The 14,835-nt window shown below is 40.3% G+C and overlaps 1 protein-coding gene and 1 long non-coding RNA gene across 3 annotated transcripts in view; one reads left to right on the plus strand and one right to left on the minus strand.

Annotated features, from left to right (window-relative positions):
- Positions 1–580: 580 nt before the first annotated feature.
- Positions 581–2,946, minus strand: LOC107075698 (uncharacterized). Its single transcript, XR_001477207.2, has 2 exons — positions 2,620–2,946; positions 581–1,212 (listed from the first exon to the last, which is right to left on the minus strand). It is a non-coding gene; the product is annotated as an uncharacterized lncRNA (long non-coding RNA).
- Positions 2,947–10,566: 7,620 nt separating this feature from the next.
- The window catches only part of snx19b (sorting nexin 19b), a 48,204-nt gene continuing 43,935 nt past the window's right edge, over positions 10,567–14,835 (plus strand). The window contains exons 1-3 of one of the 2 annotated variants that reach the window (XM_015337765.2): positions 10,567–10,659; positions 10,781–10,864; positions 12,513–14,262. In XM_015337765.2, the coding sequence (XP_015193251.2) occupies positions 12,535–14,262 (1,728 nt within the window). In that variant the 5' untranslated portion in view covers positions 10,567–10,659; positions 10,781–10,864; positions 12,513–12,534. Of the gene's footprint in view, positions 11,169–12,512; positions 14,263–14,835 lie in introns of both variants that reach the window. The other variant, XM_015337766.2, reaches the window with a different exon arrangement.

Below are 14,835 nucleotides of genomic sequence, written 5' to 3' on the forward strand. Positions count from 1 at the left end.
TATTCAGAAATTTAAACAATAAATGGATTGTCATACAGTATATTGCTATCTTCTATTTTCTAATAGAAGTGATGGGTTTTTCTTAACCTTCTGAATGTATACAATAGAGCACTGCTATTCTGACCCTGTAGAAAAAATTAAGCATATCTGGTGTAATTGTCACCGCTTTTTCTCCAGCTCTATCACTTCTAGAAAGACTCCTTACGTTTCCGTTAGGCTGGGGTCAAGTGTAAACATCTCTTGATTTCCCGTAAACTTAACTTTCGTTATAACGCATCAGGATATCGGTCTTGCCAGACTTGCCGTTAGCTGTTTTAAAGTTTGCTTTTTGCATTTTTGTCTATCCTTTTAAAATTATTTCTACACATGCCAAAATGATGCATTATCTTGGTACTACGCCAGCTACAGGCCAAGACGCTTAATCCTTGTTGAAAGTTTTGCAATGAATCTGGATCGATCTGGATTTACCAGCTTTCTGCCATGATCTTTGATAGCTGCCTCCTTCTGGTCTGTGCTCTTAGTTCCTCTTGTAATTTTGATCTTGTCAAGTTTTTTTAATCATTTTAAACCATCAATAGGCTATAATTTAATTTCTTTAATGCATTTATATATTAAACTTGGTTGCAACAGAGTTTTATAAAGCCTTGAAATGGTTCTGCAGCCTAAAAATAAAAAAAAAGTAAGTGAAGTAGCAATCTACTGTCTAATTTTCAGAATTTTACTGAAAGTGTTAATCATGTTTAAATTAATGTCCTGGTCTATCTCTTAAGCAGGTACAATGCAATGCAATGTAATGAACAAAGGTACCCAAATAAATGTTACATATCTTTTTCTCTATGGTTTTTACCAGTTGCTTACTTTTTCATGTATTAAGTTCCCACCAGTATACTGTAGTTCCTAATAAATTCTATGAAACAAATCTACAGTGGCTTAGACTATGGAAGCATTGTAGTCTGTAAGCATGTGTCTTAAGCATGGAAGATAACATAAGGAAGAAAAGCATAAAAAATAGGAATCTTTTTTGTTACTGAAAGGTAAGACATTGCGCGGTGTTTAGTCTGTTTTAGTAAGCTGAAAAATGACCACGTAGAAAGCAATAATGGCGATGAGTAAAATGGCTCCCATGATAATCCCAGTGATGTTCAAGATCTTGGCATGGCGAGAAGCCACTCTTGCGCGTGTAGTATCTCCAACCGCGATGGCATTCTCAACCTAGAGTAAACCACATGGGTTATTAAACCAAGAGCAGGTTCATTTCTCAAAGAATTCAAGCTACAGTATATTTACAAAAGATGGGTTATTCAAGGGTTTGTGCATGAATGAGTGAAAATAAACTCAACCAATTCGGACCTTTTTGTCCTGTTAGTGATTAAGTTATATGCTGAGATTGCTGCACACCCTTATTTTTGAGTCATTAGCTGTTGAGTTAGCACATTGCACAGTTGTATAAAACCAAGTTTGATTTCTATAAAAACAATTGAACACAAAATTAGAATGACAAATTTTAATCTGTAAGTGGGACAAAAGGCAGTCAATTCTGGTAAGGTGCAAAATGCCTTTGACGGACCTCATGAGTGACTAACTTCATTTAGTGCATTCAATGTATCCATCCTGTCTATCACTCAATTTCCTCAGGAATATAATTCCTGAAATTAATCAATATACTTTCTTCAACACCTGGAAAAGCAATCCGTGTGAGGTGCTAAGTCTACTCTAGCAGAAGCTGTCCTGTGGCATTGGGTAACCTACTGTATGTCCCTCAGGACTATTTGTACTTGTTCTGCTATGATATGCTGGCAAGAAAGCAGATGTGAATTAGCTGCCTCTAACTTCCATTGTCCAGCTTCTGTCTGGTATTTGAAAGGCATCACAAATGAGCTACAAATCATGCTACAATCACTGTTGTGAGGAGGCTCCAGATGAGCCACTGGGACAAACATTCTGGCAGCCAGAAATTTTCAGAATACTCTTCGCTCCCAAATGTTTTAAATCTGCCTGGGTGGGGCCATACGATTTCTTTTATATTCAAAATCTAACATCCAGTGACTTTACATTTTTAATGCTAACCCTGTGTACTGTACATTAATGTACTATATTACTTCATCTATCAGTTCTTAATATTTCATCTGTTAAGACTAGACCCCAGAGTACAAGTTTGAATACAATACTGTATTTAATTTCACAGCATTCCTATCAAACCAATAAATAAAAACGTCTACACGTGAATGAATTTGCGGGGGGGGGGTTTCTCACTGAAAACCAAAATCTCCCAAAATTGTTTTTTGAAGAAAACAAAACATTTAAAAGGATTGAGATGAAAGCTGTTTTCAATTAAGACTAAAATGATCAGGTTTTACGCTATATGGTATAAGTTTTTGGAAAAGAGTGGTTACAGTTTTGGGCTCTAAACTATGAGTTGATGGGTTCAAACCCCAGCTATGCTACTGCCCTTGAGCGTGGTACTTGATCCAAATTGCTCCAAGAAAATACTATGCTATACAAGTCCAAAACAACACAAATTTGTGCTACAAGTATCAGACAGATAACTACATTCACTGTTTCCTCATTTAAGTGTGTGTAGTAGAATAGCGCAGATGCTTCCCAATAGGAAACACTTACCCGCAGGGAACAGATTACAGCAATAAATCCAAGTGGGAAACAGCAGCACAGGGTGTTGAATATTGACCAGGCCAGGTAGGTTTTAAAAACTTCGGTGGTTTTTTCTTCACCCATGATGAATGAATGCCGTGTTGCTACAGAACACCGGTGCGTTGTGGGGGTGATGCCGTTTGAGTCTGTCGGTCGCTTTGCTTCTACAGTGGGTGCGGAGAAAAAAGTCGCCACTGAAACAGGAAAGTCATTTTAATTGGCACGCTCTGCATTTGGACAGCCCATCTCGGCCCAGCCAGCAAAACGTTTAAAAAAAAAACTGACTAGCTTTTGAGATTTATGGCAACTGGGGTGAGATGAAGCAGAAGGTGAAAGGGTTTGGGTTCTAACATTTAGAATAACCTTCTAGATATTAGGGAATGATAGAATTGGCCTGAGTAGAACATACTTTTCTCTTTGCTCCCTAGATGTGTGCATATACAGTATGTATATACAGTCATAGTGTAAAGTATTCTCTAGTAAAGAATTATAGAATAAAAAAAGGCCTTGAAACTCTAAATTGGATATCAAAAGTTGGAAATGGAATAAAACTAGATTACATTTCACTTTTCATTCTGAAGAACAGCATTAGAAATGTTTTAGCTGTGATTCATCATATACTATAAATGTTTTTGTGCTGAGGGGGAGATGTGTGCATTTTTTGACAGATGTTTTCACATTTGCGGGTAGAAGCTTTGGGTTTATGGTGAGTTTTACATTTTAGGGTGTTACAGTATATGTGGGGATTATACACCTTTTAAGTATCCAATCGATATAACCAGACACAATGTTTTCTTTTTTGAAGGATGCATTTCCAAACATTCTCTTTACACGAGTAACACCAGGTCTGTTTTTACTTAGGTTTGTAAAGCCTGGATTTACTGCATCAATCGGGAGTGATCAGCTTGTTGAACTGTTTGAAATATTGGCGTGCAATTCAGATGCAAATATTTAAGTTTTTAAACAAAGACGTTTTGAAGAGACGTGGGAACAAGGGAATGCTGTCCTGGGCATCGGGATTAGTGTAATCTTTTTTGTTTTAATCACTTAAATCCTCATCAAGTGCAGCTAAAGTTTTTTTTTTTTACTTTTCCAACGGCCTTGAGGTCTTTAATAAGAGCCAGACTAAAAATCTCGCCTGAAACCTGAGTACTTCAAACACCCTCAAGTCCCCTAGTTCCACACTCCACAGTGCCCGTTTGCTATGATCTCGCATCTTGTCAAAGATGTCAGAAAGCCGTTTAACAGGGGAATTCTAATTTACAGTATGATGACTACATTTATCATCTCCTGAACATAAGCAAAGCGTTCCATGCCCATTCAATAACAGCACTAGCGTTTTGCGATAGGTTTGTGAGAATCCGCGAAACTGTTCTTTTGTTCGATTACGCGGGTTTAGGTATTCAAGTGACAAGCGCTCCTACGCTTCTTCAGAAGATCAGGAACACTTCCAAAACGCAACAGATGTTTTCACCCCTCCCAGAAAAAAAAAACCCAAAAGAGAGGCTTGTCTCCTCCTCTGCGGGCACCACTTGAAGCGCCACATTTTATAACCAATGAATTTGACATCAGTTCAGACTTTCGCTCCGAACGGCAGGAAGCATTGGACTGAAAGCAGTGTAGATCACGCACCAAAAATGCAGAGATCCCAGGGTCATTCCACCGTCCCTTCCCACTTGGTGTGGTCCATTTTCAACCTGATATGTTGTTGCTTGCCCCTTGGAATCGCTGCTGTTATCTGTTCTTGGAAGGTAAGTTACTGCTTAAACTAAATATTTCAGTCTTAGCCTAGAAAGTTTCTCGGTGAAAAGACATTCACCTTTATAAGAAGTATATGCTTTGTTTTTTTTCAGAACGCGGATAAAATAAAATGGTAAACTGTCTAAAGCTGTTTTCCTACAGAATTCCAGAGTTACAACAGCCTTCTTCAAATCTTCAAGCAAAATCAAAGTTCTTCTTGCATTTCTAGTTCTGTTCGATGTACAGTATATCGCCATTCGTTTTTATCAATTGGGTGTTGCGGAATCGACTTTTTACAAAATGAATACGGAATTTTGAAGAAACTCAGGTTGATGCGAAAATGATACTGAGAAGCAAAAGACAAGCAAACTCTGTAGTGAAGAAATTGTTTCGTGAACCCCCCCCACTCGCCCCCTACCCCTTCCCAAAAAAGCAATCGCTTTAATTTATGTAGGTTTAACTCGTTAAAATGGTATGCTTTATTACAGGTGGAAAATGCCAATGCATCTGGAGACACCGCAAGAGCTCAGGAGGCATCGCGGACGGCAAAGATTCTCAACATAATTGGATTTGTGTGCGGAATTATTTTAATAATTATTGTTGTGGCTCTGTCTTTTGTCGCTTATAAGCATGTTCAGTGAAAACGTCGACGGCCACATTGTCCAACGCCTTCGAATACTTGTGACTTTGGACTTTCTTACCAAATTTCATTAGTATTGCCTCTGGAACGTAAATGCTACCGTGATGTTGTAAACGTTTAACAGCTAAATTTCTGCTTACAATTCTCCACCTACTGTACGTGGATATCGGTTGCTTCTAGGTGGGGTTAGGCTGTATGTAGTGGGGTGGGGGGGGGTTAGGATAGGGGATGTTATGGTGTCGGAAGGCGTCTTGCTTCTCTGTGTTGCTGTCAATTTCTGTTAATCTTTGCAGAAACTTTTTTAAAAGATAAATATAAATCGTGTTTTCACACATTGTGTGTTCTGTTTGCATAATTTGGGTAACCGGAGTATCTTTTCCCTAACCCTTTCCATAATAAAACAACTTCTTTAATTGTTAGCTTACCTTTTCAACAGTGTACGAAAGAGCTGTGAAATATAAATAACAGTAATAAAGAACGGCAAAGCAGTCATCTATACATAAAATATACAACACTAATTTGACACGCTTTCCTGCAACGATAACAGCTGTAGCTAATCTGTAGCAACACGGGCAAGTTACATAAAAATCCGGTCCATACAATTAAAAGAACAGGAGTTTTTAATTAAAACGTTTTTTTTAAGAAAGTTATCGTGTCGTAACCATGTGAATGGACAGAATTTCTCCCACCCACTACCCTCCCTCTCAACCCGCACACACGCACATCTCTACAGGGCACCTCCGAGAGGGGAAAAGATCCGACTCATTTGTCTAAATTGGACCGTTTTTGCACGCTCTGCCGCACTTCCGTTCTTTAATAATACTATGGTTGGCGCCACGAATTGTGTGGATACACAAACTTTAAAATGAAACTCAAGTTAAAAGTAAATACAATCAATATAGCCCGTATAACGTACAGTAAATAGCACTATATAAATGACTGGCGCTTTGGCCGGGAAGACAAGCTGGGTACCTTCCGTTTGTGCCGAACGGAGGGGAATTAGTCCCGTCTGGCTTTGCTGGGAGGTGCCGTGTTGAATAGGTTAATTGTACTTCCCAGGTGATGTGAATACATCAGCCAGTCTTTAATCACATCCACTTTGTCCACTATTTTTCAGGGAGGACTTTGGGCTGCGTAATGATATAAACCAGCACAGACCGGCGCCTGTGTGGCAGTCACATACTGTGGTTTAACTGTCTAAAGTATGAAGTATTTTCGTGGTTATTACAAAATAAGTTCTTAGTTAATGGGCGAAAAAATAGAGGTGATATGGGTGTTTGATGCACATCTGCAAACAGAAAAAAGGGTAGAAGAGTATAAAATTAGTATTTTTGTATCCATTGTGTTGTCTTGGTAATTTTGCATGTTCTTTGAAAAAGACTTTGTCTAAATGACTTTTGAAACATGACTATTCTAAAACGATCGATAGGTACAGTAACGGTTCATATGAAGAAATGTATGATATAATAAAAGACAGAACTTCAGCTAGATGTCCAGAAATAAGTCAAGATATCCCCCACAATATCCGGACCACCCTCAGCCCAAGAAATCACAAGTGAGTAGACCCTTCCCCCCACTTATAAAAAAATAAGGCTCCATGCCATTACCATATGTTACCCGACCCCTGTCTGCTTACATGTTAAGCAATCTCTACACTAAACTGAGCTAAGAGCCTTAAATCAGAGGCAAATCTTTCTTCAAGAGTCAGACTGGTTGAATTTAGCTAAGAAATTGAATGAAACAGACTAATGGCTGAATAGCAGCCATCTAACACTAGCGTCACTGAACGAACTGGAAGGTGAGTTCATCCACGCTGTGTGTGGGGAATACTTTGTCAGAACTTTTAAGGAGCTGCATTTGTGTGTTGCCAGAACCCTTATACTGAATGAGAATTTCATTTTAGTACCTTTTGTTTTTCTTTTTTTTAATTTAAAAAATCTTTGCAATTTGAGTTATTTTTGCCCCAGACGACAACAATAATAATAATTCCTTACACTAATATATTATATTTATATAAGTATATTATACTTATATATAATATATAAATTTCTGGACACTTCACTCAAAGCGCTTTACAGGTAATGGGGACTCCCCTCCACCACCACCAGTGTGCAGCCCCACCTTGATGATGCGCGGGCAGCCATAGTGGACCAGTACGCTCCCCATACACCAGCTTTCAGTGGGGAGGAGAACAGAGTGATGAAGCCAGCTCATAGATGGGGATTATTAGGAGGCCATGATTGGTAAAGGCCAGGGGAAAATTTGGCCAGGACACTGGGCTAACTCCCCAGTGGTTTTTCAAGAAATGCCCTGGGATTTTTAATGACCACAGAGAGTCAGGACCTCGGTTTTACATCTCATCCGAAGGAAGAATTCGACGACATCATCGTGCTTTCCCTTTGTAAGGTACTGCCTCCATAAAAACAATCCTGTTCTATTAAGTGATGAACCTTTTTTAAGTATTCATTACAATTTTGCTTTAATGCAAAATTGATTTTCCTTTCTTTTTGCACAAAAAAAACCCCAACGACGTACAATGTGAGGACCAGGAGAAAAAGAAGAATTACAAGGCCATAATAATGCCAGCAGATACATTTGTCCACACATCCAGTGTGTTCTAACAGGTAGAGCTGGTTCAACAATTTATTAGTGGAACTTCTGTTTAATGTACCAATGTACAGTATGTTTTCTTACACATGAAATTCCTAAACTATTGGTGTGTACTGGGCATTGAAGCAAAACTTTTTTTTTTGTTGATTGCAAAACATCTGCAATATATAGATTTAAAACAAATACCCAGCCTTTGTTGTGATGGAAAGATTCCAGGGTTTGCACAGTGTAATCTCTCTTTATTTAAACCAGATGGGTCTGCAAGGTCATTAAACAGGGGTGCAGTATCATGATTGGTCTTTGAGGGACTTTCTGGTCTTTAGAGAGATCAGCAGGCACGCAATCTTAAACATGGCAGAAAGCCGAAAGGTATACAACGCCTGTTTTTTTAATAATAATAAAAAAACGATACATGCCATTGTCCTGTCGTTTCCGAGCCGTGGGAAAATATTAAGAACAGCATTGAGGCAGACATTTCCAAGTGATTGCAAATGTTGGGCCTCATTTTTGTTTTCAAGCGAGCAATCCTGATTACTAACCCGTTCAGGTTCCATGTGTTTTCCTTCCACATCCCGGGGTATCAAGTATCAAGTCCTGTGAGAAACACAGGAAACGGGCAGATCCAGAATGTTTAGGGTCCCATTTGAGGTTAAAAAAAAACAAACCACTCGGTGTTAGCACAACTAACTGGAGGCATTAGAGGAAAGCAGGCTAGAGAGCAAGATAAAATATAAAATTTAAGGTTCCGGCAAACTGGCCAATTTTCTCTTTCAACATCTCGCTACAAGCTACCAGTTGCACTTTGTCTTTCAACATCTCTCTGTAAGTTAACAGTTGTTCTGTTCAGTTCAGTACCCGCGGAAGGCGCACTAAGGAAACTGTTGAGGGTGATGTTGTAGATATTTATTTCATTTTAATACTCTACAGCAAGCCACTACAGACACCCCACGCAGAAAACAAGTCGTCAGTGTGCGCTATTACAGAATAAAATGAATAAATGCAGTGTAATCGATAACGTTGTACTGTACATGAAGCAATATACGCATTCCTGTTGGGCTCATATAGACTGTGTATACCCATGACATATCCTATATTGTACATATTGTAACGCTTACGGCCGACAAGCAGTGTGTGTAAGAGCCGGCGTACCAGAGCGGGTGACGTCACCGCCCTTCCCTGTGATAGCAGGACCACAGCTACTGGGCTGTAGAGAGATCTCTCTTTGGCTCACGGGGCTAGGTCGCTGCAGAGAGACGCGGAAGTCCCGGGTTCGAGCCCCGGACGGTGCAGGGGCCGACCTAATGCGGCAAGGGCGCCCGCCTGAGCCCCCGTTGCGTTACAATATTAACTCCTTTATTTGACATGACTTAATCTGAAAACATGCTTCATAGTCTTAACCTCACAGACACCGTTAATTCTTTTACACGACCGTCTCATTAAAAGGCAGAAGGAGACCAGAGAGATAACGACATTTAAAAGTCCGAGAAGAGAATTTGAAAATAAATCCATTCACGGAGGATTACACATGCTTGTGAAAGCATTTTTTTTAAAATACAAGATTCATCGAACGACATTCCAATACTAATAGCAGATAATTAAGAGTTTTAGTGAAGCATAATAATTTAAACCTCATTGTAATAATCTAAAAACGAAATGAAAGATGACGACACAAAACAAAACCTAAAACCAATTCCGTTAGCCAAAAATAAAACTTTAAATTTAAAATTGTCGTTATGTCATCGGTAATTTAATACCTACACTCAGAAGTTACATAAAATTGGCCTATAGGTGGATTTCTAACTTACACAATCAGACGTTTTTCAATGCGTACTGTACCCGGAGGGACCAGGGACAGAAGATGCTATTAAAGTCCGAGTAGAGAATGAGGAGAATTGGGAGATTTTGACCACTGAGCTCCCAGTAGGGCGTGCGATTTCAACTGGGCACTATACACCACTTCTTCTATCGGGATAACAGCGAATCCTCATCGTACTGACAAAGAATTGACTGTGCAGGATGTCACACTAGCTATTACATGAAGGCGGCACATTCATTTATACGTGAATTCCTGTCCTGTGAGGAAGTACACGACCAAAGAAAGAAGAAAATGAGTATTAAGCGCACTGCTGTAGTGTAGTGTCTTTGCAGGTTCCTGCAGTAACCTCTTATGTTACAAGGACAATCGTGTTTTTATATTTATTTCAGAGTTAATTATGGTCTATTCTTTTTTTTCCTCAATACGAAAAGGCCTTGCTTCATTTCCCCCTGGGCTCGGGCTTGGCTCATTAGGTTTTAGGAGTTGATAATGTTTTCTATAGTCAACTAACTAGAACTAAAGGCTCCTGATTCTACACGTGTCCTCATTTTTGTGCTTCACTAGTTCTGAAGGAGAACATAGAGTCGGCTTTGTCAATGTCTTTTTTTACACGAATCTGATCTCACCTGACAGTCGTTTCTATTTAAGACCAAAATAAGTCAGTTATTTTAGCCTAGGAGTCTATGAGTGAATAAACGTTGAGTTTTGGGACTGCATCTGGTCGCTCTTCTCCGGATGGATCCCAAAACAATAATATTTGATCTGTATTTCGGTGACCAAAATAGTACATTATATACTAAAACATGCCATAACGATGCATTTGCATAATTGTAACATAATTTTCCCTGATGTGACATTTAACTGCTTTTTTTCAAAAGTATGTGAAACGCGTGTAAATACCATACTTTTTAAAAACAGCGCATTGTACCCACGATGTAACGAAAAACTATGCCAACACGATAACCTGTAACTGCGTCGTTTAATTTGTCTTTTAGCGTCACCTGCCGGCTAAGTAATAATATTACAAATATTCATTAACATGCTTTTGTTTCATATGAAGATCATCCGCGGTATTTCATATACCATATATATACTTATTGTAAAGCGGTATTTTCTAATTTGTGAAAGTTCTTTTAAATCATCACTTTACACAAAACTTTCAAACATGAGAGCCCCAAACTTCCTTGCTATTGACAACGAGCTGGTAATTTTCTGAGCAAGCGCGTTTTAGAATTGCATGTGCAGCAGTACATCCCCACCAGCAGGGGGCATACTTAGAAATCGAGAGCCTTGATAACCCCTCTCTCCTCATCACTCTCTTTCAGAGGAAGTAAACAAACAGGCGAGCAAGATGGCGTAGTCTGATCTGATTTATGTGGGTTTGACCTGTTTCATCCACTGAAACTGCTGTATGTATCTCCTGGTTTTGGTTTTGAAGCGAATTGTCTGGTGCATTTGAGCTAAACTGCGTTGAAGATAAACTGCGTTGGAGGTTTATGTTTTTTTGGTGCTGATTTAATTTGCAGTTCTTTTATACCCGTGCATGCCTTTTACGCACATTAATGAAGATGCTCACCCACAAATGCCTTGTACTGTGTTACTCAAGTCTCAAAGTCTGAAATGTAAAGTCTGCTCTAAGATTATTTTGCAAGTCCTGTAACATTATAACTGGGACCTTTTCATTTCAGTATTGCAATTGCTGTTATTCAAAAGGTGGAGTACGAATTTTATTAATTTTACTCATCGTTTGATTCTATGTCACTTAGATCGATGGTAATATAAAATGTAAACAGTAAAATTGTTTTACGTTTAAGAATAACTGAACTGATGTAATTGTATTGTGGTAAATGGGCATGGCTGTTTTAAACATTCACTATCGAATCGTTGTCAGTCTGTCTAATGTTGTTTGTTAAGCTATAAATTATTTTTTTCCAAGTCTTTTCTAAATACCATTGAACAAGTGCTGCTTAGCCTGCGTTTTTTGGATTCCAAATGATCGTCTTTGAGAATATTTATAGACCTTATGTAGTGTAAGACAAGACATAGCTGAAACACCCCAAATGTTTTCAGTTAATTCTTACTTATTTGCTTTTAAAACAAGCAGCACTGCAAATGCACTTTTTGAAATGTAAAATATTGTACACCACATATTGGTCAACTATAAGGTCAGTACCTGGATGGGAGACCTCCTGGGAAAAACTAAGGTTGCTGCTGGAAGAGGTGTTAGTGGGGCCAGCAGGGGGCGCTCACCCTGTGGTCCATGTGGGTCCTAATGCCCCAGTATAGTGATGGGGACACTATACTGTAAACAGGCGCCGTCCTTCGGATGAGACGTAAAACCGAGGTCCTGACTCTCTGTGGTCATTAAAAATCCCAGGGCTCTTCTCGAAAAGAGTAGGGGTGTACCCCGGTGTCCTGGCCAAATTTCCAATTGGCCCTTACTAATCATGGCCTCCTAATAATCCCCCTCTATGAATTGGCTACATTACTCTGCTCTCCTCCCCACTGATAGCTGATGTGTGGTGAGCGTTCTGGCGCACTATGGCTGCCGTCGCATCATCCAGGTGGATGCTGCACATTGGTGGTGGTGGAGGGGAGTCCCCATTACCTGTAAAGCGCTTTGAGTGGAGTGTCCAGAAAAGCGCTATATAAGTGTAAGCAATTATTATTATTATTATTATTATTATAACTATGGAATTTCATTATAAACACTAAATCTTCCCCATAGAACAAATGACAGTACATTTCCTCCATTTGAAGGATTTGTGAAACTTACAAAATGACACGTAATTAAAACCAGTAAACCTTGTATTTGATTCTAGCAAACGTATCATGTTTTTTTTGCTGTTGTTTTAAATCTTGTTACAAAGTTGAATTGTTTTTTGTACTTTACCATTTTGTTTCAAACTTCCCTTAATCTTCGTTAATATTTTGTAAGACGATCTAGTTGTGCACCTTATAAGTAAGCCGTTGGTTCAGTGTCAGTGTATTAAAAATGGCTAGTACTGAAAATGAATGCACATTTATTGACCGATTCCCTGATTTGATTTTTTGCAGGTGCTAATCTTTCGGGACAAACATGTCTCAGCCCGAGGTTCTTTGTCCCAGTTCCTGGATGCCCTCGGAGCTGATGGGGCAGAAGAAACTATTGGGCTTTGGTGTTCTGCTGGCTTGGCTGCTGTTATTCCACCTGCTGGTGAATGTGTGGCTGCTGTGCATTTTTACCAGCCTTCTGGTTGTCCTGGGCGGTTGGCTGGGGTCTCAGGCTATCCTTCACATGAAAAGCGTCGTCCACTTGGAGCGGTTTGTCACGCTGGAGAAGATGCCACACTCCCCGGAGGCTGAGGCGCTGCTGGACAAAGAAATTCACGACACAGTCAGGAAGATCATCCGGGACTTTGTGTCGTCCTGGTACAGGACTGTGTCCAGGGAGCCGGAGTTTGAGATAGAAGTGCAGAATGCTATGCTGTCCATGGCCATGGAGCTGAAGAAGAGAGCCAGGAGGGTGGACAGAAAAGCTCTTGCACAAAGAGCCTTGCAGCTTTGTGACTCCCACTTGCAAAGTTACATTAGAGCAAAAGAGATCATTGGAGAGCCGGAGAAGCAGCTGGAGGGTGATAACCGGTATCCGGAGGGGAGCCTCTGGAAGCTGTATTGTAAAGGTAGCGATCCCCACCCTGCTCTCAGAAGCTCTGCTGTGGAGGTAAACTACGCAAGGGCTATGGTGGACCTGCTCCTACATGTGTTAGTGCCACCTCCCCATTTGGAAACCAGAACAGGAAGATACGTGGTCGGGGAGCTAATAACCTGTAACGTTCTTCTCCCTCTCATCACAAAGATGTCGGATCCCGACTGGCTGAATGTCATGATCGTGAACATTTTCACAAAGGCCGGCACGCCAGCTCCGGAAGAGAGAGATCCGCTGGCTCCTTCGCCGATACTTCCTCCAGCTCCGCAGCAGCCGGATGAGCAACGAAGGGATCTGGAAATCCCAAGTTCTTTACCTCTGAAAGTCCAGCTGGAAACTCCCAGCATCAGCGAAGCTCCCACGCCGGAGATCAATGCGTTTCATATAATCGAGGAATCTGACTTTTCCAGCTTCCAGGACATTGAAGAAGAGGACTCCAAGCATGATGGGACTGTTAACCCCTTCTCCACCATTAAGACTGGTGGATGTACTGAAATGGATTACCTGAGCCCGGAACCCTTCAACCCTTTCTACTGTGAGGACTCTGACCTTGAGTCTCCTCTGTCTGATTTCCGAAAAAGCTCAGTGGAGTCTTTAGATCTGATTGGAGCTGATGAAACAATGTCTGATAGACCCAGAGACTGTGTTACTCCCATAGAGACTAGCAGCATGTTGGACCCTGAAGAAGAGTTTCAAAGTGACAGGGGTTTAGGAGAGGCCACTTCCCAAAAAGTGCTTGTTCCAGATGGTCTGACCCTCAAAACAGTGATCGATCCCGTGGTCCCGATAGTGGAACCTAAAGAGGAAAGGCCAACCAGCTTTGTGGGTCTTGGCAATGTCATTTTCCAAGAGCCAGGCAAGCAGAGCTCTAGCCAGGAGAAAGAATCCTTGATCTCGGAGCTGGCAGGAGCCGCTAACCCTCATGAGCTCTCAGTGGCAGTACCTGTGCAGACCTCATCACCTGTGATGGGAGTGGTTTCCCTGGCTCCGTTCAGCTTTGAGCCGCTTAGCAGTCCAGATGGTCCCGTTATCATCCAGAACTTGAGAATCACAGGAACCATAACAGCCAAAGAGCACAGAGGCACAGGGTCCCACCCCTACACTCTGTACACTGTCAAGGTAATCAGCTGTCTTCTCTTTTGTTTTGTGACAGGTATTGCTTCCTGTTGTGTTCTTTGAAAGTAAGATGAATACTATGCTTTACAACAGTGCCCTAATATTGGTAGAGAAAGAGTAGTAGATTAATTCAATTTTTCGTGTGAAAGATGGTACCCATATGCCCATATTAAAATTGATTTAAAAACACTGTAAAATATGGTGATATATAAAGATTTGACAGTACTTTAGGGAATCACCAAATGGGTAAAAGGGGCTGAATAACCTGCTCTTGTTGGCAAACTATACTGCGTTCTTATACACTTTCAAAGAGGGATTCTGGTGCAAAATTAAACGTTAACTGTGGCAACATTTTGTTCAGAAGCTATTACAACATTGAATGATAACTGTGTGCTCCAAAACTAATGGCACACTGCACATTCTAAAAATCACTAATCTGCGTTTAGCTTCCAGAGCTACAAAAGTCTTCCTTTAAAATATAAAAAAGCATTTCTTATACTGATGTGTTCTAAGATGCCTTCACACACTTTGTGGAGGTTTGGACATAATAAGGTTGTAGAAGCACAGAAACAACAT

This window comes from Lepisosteus oculatus, chromosome 23 (genome assembly GCF_040954835.1).
Source record: "Lepisosteus oculatus isolate fLepOcu1 chromosome 23, fLepOcu1.hap2, whole genome shotgun sequence".
NCBI classification, from domain to species: Eukaryota; Metazoa; Chordata; class Actinopteri; order Semionotiformes; family Lepisosteidae; genus Lepisosteus; species Lepisosteus oculatus.